The sequence below is a fragment of the Typopeltis vanoorti genome, chromosome 7, assembly GCF_054136105.1.
Source record: "Typopeltis vanoorti isolate ZY-2024b chromosome 7, IOZ_Tvanoo_1.0, whole genome shotgun sequence".
Lineage (NCBI taxonomy): Eukaryota > Metazoa > Arthropoda > Arachnida > Uropygi > Thelyphonidae > Typopeltis > Typopeltis vanoorti.
The window spans coordinates 101,545,663-101,554,920 of NC_143555.1; the positions used below are offsets into that span (position 1 = coordinate 101,545,663).

The 9,258-nt window shown below is 36.4% G+C and overlaps 1 protein-coding gene across 1 annotated transcript; it reads left to right on the top strand.

Moving 5' to 3' along the window:
- The first annotated feature begins 2,568 nt into the window (after positions 1-2,568).
- Positions 2,569-4,008, top strand: LOC150104914 (3'-5' RNA nuclease TATDN2-like). Its single transcript, XM_090395086.1, has 3 exons — positions 2,569-3,221; positions 3,344-3,473; positions 3,658-4,008. Exons 1-3 carry the CDS (start codon positions 2,569-2,571, stop codon positions 4,006-4,008), a joined length of 1,134 nt encoding a protein of 377 aa, XP_090251212.1.
- The last annotated feature ends 5,250 nt before the right edge of the window (positions 4,009-9,258 follow it).

Genomic DNA, 9,258 nt, shown 5'->3' on the forward strand with positions numbered 1-9,258 from the left:
ATTCTCATTATCTTGCGCACTAATTTCTTCTCATAATATGGTTTTGCTTTTCTTACCACACCAGTTACCCTTCTGGCCTGATCTTTATAAGTTTCGTGTGCCTGCAGGGCACTTTCTCCTTAAATTCCCTCCACAGTTGTTTCTTTCTTTGCAGCTCAAGTTTAAGGGAGTTATTCACCCATTTAACTCCCACTTGATTTACTATCCAGAATCTAGGTATGCAGTCAGCCATCAAATCCTGCTAACCCTGCATAACCACTTTGCATGCACTATCAACATCCAGCCGTTGCAGTTTTAAGTGCCATGGCACTGAACCAAGCAATTCCGTATTCTGGTCATACTTACCAGCACAGTATTTAAACATGTACCATGTCATAATTGAAAATTCCACATATTTAGCCTTCTCCCAGGTCTCGCGATCACTATCCCGAGTTGATGGCAACGTGTTCATATTCATTACAGTCATATTCTCAGATGCAATTACTAGGTCAAACACTCTCTAACCCCTAGTATATTCTATTACATGCTGTCTCAGGTAGTTATCCCTTAATAACTGCAAAAAATCCATTTCCTTCCTCCCATATGTTCTCTCCTCCTTCCAATCAATGTTATCATACTTGAAATCCCTCATAATAGTTAGCCGTCTTCCACTCATTGAGTCTATTTGCCTATGCATACTATCTCTATCATTTATTCCATCACCTGGTCTATAGCAGCTCTGAACTGAATATAATTGTTCTGCTAACCTCGATCTCACTCCAAATAGCCTCAAATGTGCAATGTAGTAGAGCGGATCCAACATATCAGAGATTCTAGTGGTGTGATCATTCTGTTCGAAAATGAATGGAAAAATAGGCTACGAAAGTACGACTATGTAAATAACCAAAGGATACCTATTAAATTAAAATTAAATAGAAAGTATATAAATATCATAGAAGGTATTTGCCTGAAGAAAGTAAGAGAGAAGTTTCCCAACAATTTTATGATGAACTAAAAAGCAGTTAAATAAACGAAATAAAAATGATGATATATTAATATCCGCAGATGTAAATGCCAGAGTTGGAAGTAGTTGATTCCCAAATGTTTTAGAAAATTATGCCTGACTAAAAATGGTCAAGAAAAGTTTGATTTCTTTACTTTCATAAATTTTTAAAATAACCAATTAGTTTTGTCCTAAAAGAATATAAAAAAATATACTTCGGATGGCAGAGGAACAAGATGAATATAATATATTAGATCATTACTATACAGAAACTAGTTCCACGTGTGAAAGATGATCATGTTCATAGGGTAAGTTAAAATGTTTCAAATCAATGTTTAGTAGTCCCTAAAATAGAAATACTAGCAAATTGGAGAAAGGAAGGAATTAAAGGGAAATATTCAAATATAAAAAGAATATCTATCACAAGAAGAAAGCAATAGAATTCTATTTCAGTCACGATTAACTACCTTACCGGCCATTAAAGAACAAATACGCATCCTCTAAAGCTTCGTATCCATCATAAATTATAATGTAATATCAATGGTATTACAATTTTAATAAGCACTTCGCATCGACGTGGACGTATATATACGACGTCGCAGGTAGTGTGGTTAACAGTTTACCCGGATTAAGTACAGAATGCTAACGTTTCTGGAGGTGGAAACCGATATCTAATTGTTAAAGACAAGAAGAGAAAAGGTAATCGAGTACATGTTCGGTACGTCTGCAATACGTACAAATACCTTTGAACCAAGTACTACCTTTTTCGAAATCATTCATTAAACTACAACCAAGAAATATCATAACGTTAGATGTAAATTGGTTTGAAAAATTGGCAGTCAGATATCGTGAAGTCTAAATTGATTTACTTCTACTTTTCTACGAAACTTCTATGCAAAATAGGAGGCATAGATCAAGTGGAGGTTGGATTACGTTCCTGAGCAATAAACTTAAAGGGGTAAATTGCTTTGCGCCTTTAGACTAAAAAAAATATTAAGAGCTCAAGTCAATTGAAGAACTCATCGAATCAGCTTCAGATGATATATTTCATTATATTGGAAGTATAAAATATAAACATCGCGAAAGAAATATAGCTCATCATTTACCCTAATTCAGACATGCTCTCCCCAAACAGTTGGAAAAAATAAATTCAGTATAATTTATATTTTCTTAGTTTGTGTTTAATTACATTACTTTCATTGGAATAGGTTGGTTACAGTAAAAGCCGAAACAACAACAACCAGTGCATTATATATAATTGATTGCGTGTGGATTTGTATTCTTCGAGGATATTCGGGAAAGATTAACACATGTATATTACTGGAAAACTTTATTAAAGTATGTTTCTCTATGTCACACTCTCTGATTGGCTAACAGTATGAACTGCTTAGGAACCTCTGAAATATGTTCAGTTTCAACTCTGATCTTTTTCTGTGAGGGTGTGCTTTTCAAGTGATTGTAAAGAGGATGGCGTCCCAAATTATCACCACAGTTTCTACCCGAAATGGGGAAGCTCATTACAAAAAAGAAAATTGGATACAAATCATTGGACGTTCAACATAATTTCTAGCAGTGTTAATGGAGAAATGAAACGGCCAAAACGATGGGAAAAGGAAACCTCCAGAGAAATTTCAATAGAATCGAATAGGCCCCGTGCGATTGATTCCACGTCAGGTACAAAAGAATGCCGTAAAGAGCTACGAACATACGAAATCGAGAAACGTATTTCGAGCAGTGTTAATGGAGAAAGAAAGAGGCCAAAACGTGGAAGAAAAGAAAAGCCAAACGACAGTTGTAAAGATGAGAAGGAGAAAAAGCCACTTGCAACTGCCTCCACTTCTGTCAGTAAAGGATGTAATAATCTGCAACCACAGTGTAAAATCGATAATCATATGTGTGAAGAGATGGAGTACGAAATCGTAGACACGCATTGTCACATCGATTTTCTTCTGCAGAAAGAGAAATTCCAGGGAAGTTACCAAATGTACAAGAAAGCCAACGCCGACAGTTGCCCCAAGAATTTTGGTGGGTGTATCGCAGTATTTTGTCAACCGAATTCCTTTGGTAACGTGAAATTTTGGAAGAATCTTTTAAGGGATCATCAGATTCGCTCTGCATTTGGATGTCACCCTCACTTTGCTGACAAATACACATCGGAGGAAGAAAAGCACTTGAAATTGGCTTTGAAGCACCGTGGATTTGTGGCCCTTGGAGAAATTGGCTTGGATTATTCTCACAAGTATGTATTTCTTTTCATAATGCAGTACATTTAACCTGCAAGTAATATAATATATAATTCATATGTACTGTAATTCACCTCTTTTCAAGAATACTAACAGTGTTGTGTTTCTATTTCTGCAGAAACGGGTGCCCGAAATCAGTGCAACAAAAAGTACTTCGAGCCCAAATAGAGATTGCCCTGAAATGCAATTTGCTGCTTATTATTCACTGCCGTAATGCTGACACGGACTGTCTTTGCATTTTACAAGAGGTAAGTTGGATATTTAATAAGTATGACAGTAACTTAACCTTCATCTCTGCTCTAGTTAGAGATGTAATCTTGTTTAACTAATAGAAATAAAAGAAAATTATAATATATCTGACAGTAAATTTCACTGTTTTATTTTTTTATAGGCAGAAATGCTAACAATTCCGCTCCTATTCTGTATTTTCAGCTCGTCCATAAGAATTACCGCATCCACCGACACTGCTTCACTGGAACTTGGAAGGAAGCAGAATTATGGCTCGATGCGTTTCCCTCTCTGTACATGGGTTTTACTGCAGTCGTGATATTTCCATCAGCAACTGAAGTCCACGATGTGGTAAGAAGAATTCCCATTGAAAGGATCCTTCTTGAAACTGACGCTCCGTATTTTGTTCCAAGGAAGTTGGCTAATGGAAGAAGATTTTCGCATCCTGGAATGATCAGCCATGTCGCTGCCCAAATTGCTGCATTAAAAGGAATGAAATTTGAGGATGTGGTAAGAATAACAAGAAAAAATACATTTGATATGTATGGTTTTTAATTTTTATTTTATATTTAAAATTATAAAAATATGTATACATATCAGTGGTTTGCAACTCTCAGAACGCATGCAACTCTTTCATGATTTAGACTTTACAAAACGCAGCCTATTTTCGTGTAGAGAGAAGAGTTACAGGTGCAGGCGGAAGCGACAAATAGGTTGCATATCACTGATATATAGTTGTGGGTTTCTTTGGAGTGAATTCTAAGTTATTTTAAAGCTTTCAGTGATTCTTAGAATTCATTCTTCTTAATAAAAACTCAAATCACACTTGAAGAGATTATAGGCTTCGGTATATCATGTAACCGTTTATTTTACATATTTATGACAAGAGATAAAGTTTATCTTGAATTTTACAAAATTGCTTTGAAAATTATTCTTATTTCTTGATAGATATTTTCAACTGACAGTTTTGCCTTTTTAGACAAATGACGTTTGCTAGTTTTATTGTGTTTATATGAATTTCTGAACGGAAATTATTTAGAATTGCATATCATTTCATTTTTATTTTTTGCATCACACTCATACTAGGGCAACAAATGGTACTCATCCAATAACTGCTATAATGTGTGCTGATGCAAAATCAATTTTAGGAAGGAAAACGGAAATGTTAACGAGACTGTTGTGCAATTCATTAGCAAAGTTGCACTTTTATTCTAAAATGGATGCTTTTCATTGCGCATAATAATTCTTGTGTGCTCATTCATTTTCGTACATTTATGTATTTGATGGTTAGAGAGTCGTTCATCAGCTCTTAGTATGCGGTGATTATATCCTCATACAAGAATTTGAAGGGGAAGAAAACTTCTTTGCTCATTATATTGATACCTTTCTGAAGCTGAAACAGGAAGCATCTGGATGGCCTGAAGGTCAAAACCGACAGGCCTATCTGGACGAGTTTTTGCTAAGGGAAGGTGTTATGTTAAATAGTGAACACATTAATAAAAACCTTGGTAAACGTTCACTTGCTAAGATTTGTTTGAATTCTCTGTGGGGAAGGCTTGGCATGAGAATGTTAAGAACTCAGACCCAGGTGATTTCCTCTTATGAAGACCTCGTAGAACTTTTTTTAGATAACAGTAAAGTTATCCAAGATGCCAGGTTAGTTTCAGAAGAGCAGATGATGGTTGCCTACTCTCCTATTGAAAGCACCGTGCCTGAAAATACGAAAGGGAATGCTGTCATCTCCTCATTTGTAGCTGCCTACGGTAGGATAAAGTTATATGATGTCATGGAAACTTTGCAAAGACGGCTTTTATATACAGATACTGATTCTGTCATTTTCATTGAAAAACCGGGCGATTACATTCCCGTCCATTGGTCACTACCTTCGGGAGCTAAGTGACGAACTCGACGGTGACTTCATTGTTGAGTTTGTACCACAGGCCCCAAATCTTATTCCTACAGAACGCGCGGGGGGAAGATTGTGACCAAATTCAAAGGCATTACTTTAAATTCTCGAGCGGCCACTGAGATTAATCCGGAATCTATGATTGCAGCAGTAAGGGGTGAGCCACAAAACATCCAAATTTCTGTACCATTTTCTGTCCACAGAGACAAATGGAGCTGTCAAGTCAAAACGACCTCCGTAACAAAAAGATTTGGATACACTTTTGCGAAGCGCATAGTGTCAACAGACACATGCACTTTTCCCTTTGGGTATTTTAAAGGATAATTCCTTACACACACATACCCCATAAGCAAAAGATGCCATCTATGGGAAAGAAAACTAAATAACATTCTACCTGGTAGGTAAAAATCCATGGGTGTTTCCCAACACGATGATTTGCAGTGTCGCCCTTCTCTTGTACATTTTTCACATCAATGTTATTGTTACTATTATTCCACAATAGCTTTTTTTTTCCTTAGAATTAAAAAAGAAAGATTCGTCTTGGCATGATTATATGGTGACTGTGATTAACAAAAAATGTTGACAAGGAGATTTTTTTGATATTAAAACAAGTATCTATTTGTGTTTTCATGATCTCTGATTATATAAAAATAATCACAGTCGTATTATGTTATTATTTTCGATATGTTCATACATCCATTTACATGTATAATTTCGGGAGCTACTCAGTCAGGAAAAACAACCTTCGTGTTGTCTCTCATAGAACATTGTAATCAACTAATCAAACCACCACCGGAACGAATCGTTTACTGTTACATTGAAAATCAAGATAAATTTAAAAAATTTACCAATATAGAATTCGTGAATGGTTTGAAGTTACCTGAATTTGATTCTAATGTGAGAAATTTACTCATAATCGATGATTTCGTTCACCAGGCAATGACAGCACGGAAATAGCTGATGTATTCATAAAAGGTTCACATCACCGTAACCTCTACTGACACAAAATTTATTCTGTAAAGGTATACATTTTCGTACAATTTCTCTCAATAGCCATTATGTTATTGCTTTTAAAAATCCCCGAGACTCTTTGCAGTTTTCTCATTTAGCTTCCCAAGTATTTCCAGAACAAACGAATGTGTTAGTTCAGATTTATAAAGATGCAACACGCGAACCCCACTCATATTTAGTTTTAGACTTTAGACAGGAAACACCTGATATTTTACGCTTGAGGTCACGGATTTTGCCAGGAGAAGAACCCAATACAGTATTTATCCCTGAATGGCTGATAGAATCAAACGCTATGAATATCTCATCAAGTACTTATCTCATTCCTCTCCCAAACAAGCAAATGATGCTTTAAAACATTGCACCTCCAGCCAAATCACTACACTCTGTGAAATATGCAAAAATGTTTTATGTGGAAATATTCCACTAAAACCTAATCAGAAGTCACGCCTATGAAGGAAAAAAAAATTATAAGAGCACTAAGTAACAAATCTCTTCCCTTCATTACCAGAAGAAAACTAGTTTTACAGCACGGAGGAGCACTGTTCCCATTATTAGCAGTATCATTGTTCCTTTATTGACTTCACTTATTAGAAAATGAATATGTTTAAAAAGTTTACTCTTCTCCAATCACCAGAGGAGCGTGAACTGTACATACTCGACGACGATATGAGTGCCATTTTAAAAATAAGAAATAAACATGCAGATGAAAAAGTAAAAGCATATTTAAATGTTCTGCAAAAGTATTTAGGGTTGAAAAACCAATTGGCTCACACAGAAGGAGAGCAACAGGAACATAGAATACCACGTCCAGAACCTTTACTGAACAAACCAAATACCCAGAACCATTTCCATCAACCATCAACGTCAGCCAGTCCCTGTGAAGAAAATGCTTCCACTCCAATCCCATCCCGCAAGAGAGCTCGAAGAAGGAGTACCAAATTCATCTCTCTATCTCCCCGAAAGCTGCGCGGGAATAAGAAATTGGTTTGGAAAAAATGGTAAGTGAAAAAACAATTTTTTTTAAATTATTTTTTTATTTTCAGTACATGATCTGTAACAGCATTAGTTACTACAATATCATTTAACCACAAATCCTTAGAATAACATTTGCTAATAATATTTTGCATAGAAAGACCACGACATCTCAATATTAAAAAATACACACATTGCAAACCACACGCGACAGATTCCTTTACTTGTACAGCTACAGGATTATAATACCATTTATTAGTGTTAATATTCAGAAAGTTAACAATATCGTTTTCGGGTGGACGACCGAAGCTATCGAAAAAATCACAGTGTTTGTCTTTAATATAGATAGCTTGCCAATGTTGTCCTGGCAACCAGGTCGGATCTGTGTTCACGACGAACATCGACTGTTGTTTTCTGATCGGATATTGTGGCAATTCATCACGAGCACAAACTCCTAAACCCACTTTTCTCGTGGTGGGTTCTAACTCTAGTATGCTTACTGATTGTTCAGTGTTCATAATCCAGTAACACAGAACGATCCTTTGTTACGGATAACGTACACTCAAATTCTGCATAAAGAACCACTGTGATGTTTTCAGGAAGTGGCTGAGCAAATTTATCTTCGAGTCGCACACTTCCTCTTCTTAACAGGCTGACATGGGGGGGCAACGGCATTTTGATCTGGCGATAAGTCAAATCCATAGAGAACGTTTCCCTTTACGTATTCTTCATAAGAAATGTCATTACCACAGTCTCTGTTCCATTTACCTAGGGATGCGAACAGTGACATGTAACATCTGCTGTAATGCCTTTCTTTGAAGTTCGGATTCAAAGGTTGTGAGGGATAGTGAATGCCATCAGCTGTCACTACAAGAAAATTCAGATTGAAATGATGAAAATTAAATGGATTTCTGTTGAAAGTGCCATTAAATCCATCACTAGCGACCAGTCCAATAATTAATCTAGATGGTATTTTACCTAGCTACAGATTGTCTCGTGTGGCATCTGACATACCCTTGTGAATCGAAAAATAAGACACTTGCACACGATTGATGGGATATATCATGTTTGACTTGTCTAACACAGACAAGTGAGCCAGTTGAATCTTTGAATTTATTTTGACTTTGCGGACAAAAGGTGTAGCCTCTTCAATTTGCACTTTTGCCTTAGAATCAGCATTTGCAGTCAGTAAACAAAATTCGGGAGAAGTGCGAACCATACGAACACGAACAGTAACGTTATTGATCAAGTACCGGTCATGATGCATGATGTCAGCATGTATTCGCCCAAGCATCTCGACACTTTTCGATTGGTTAATTCGAGCTTGTCGTCTACGCATCCCACATTCACTTTTGGTAAACATATCACTAACATTAGCCACATCATCTTTAACAAATAGTTCATTTGTCAGTTGACTGTTTTTAGCATCTCTGTCAAAATTTAGTAGGTTTTCAATATAAGCCCAATAAGGATACGTGTCTAATGCCACATTCACTAGTTTATCTTGGAGAAAAAAGTCAATTTGGCTGAACAGGGAATGGAAAAATTATTCACAACACCAACTGAAGAATCTTCGATAGGTTTATTGTCATTGTCAGTGATGCGCACACGAACGCGTAGGTATGATTTTCCCAAATCCAAGTATTCTTCAGATGTACCTGGTATGCAAAATTCCACAGGATCTCCACTGTCAGTACTGGACATTGGTTGGTAGGTGACATAAGAACTTCTTTCCACACACATGTTGACACGAGGGTGGGAATAAAGATCTAACTCTGACATCATATCCTCAGCAAAAGATGTCATCTCGCTTGCGCTTTTTAGTATTCGTTTTTTTCTTCTTGCTTCCTTGACCTCTCTGAAGTAATCGACTCTGAGCCTTTTCAGCAATGGTTTTCCCATCTTCTGATGCTCTG

What these genes read in the sequence shown, in the direction of transcription:
- LOC150104914 (XM_090395086.1), top strand. Translation starts at nt 2,569, where the DNA reads ATGAAACGGCCAAAACGATGGGAAAAGGAAACCTCCAGAGAAATTTCA. An exon ending in GGCTTGGATTATTCTCACAA is followed by an intron (nt 3,222 to 3,343) that starts GTATGTATTTCT and finishes CTATTTCTGCAG; the next exon opens with AAACGGGTGCCCGAAATCAG. An exon ending in GTCTTTGCATTTTACAAGAG is followed by an intron (nt 3,474 to 3,657) that starts GTAAGTTGGATA and finishes CTGTATTTTCAG; the next exon opens with CTCGTCCATAAGAATTACCG.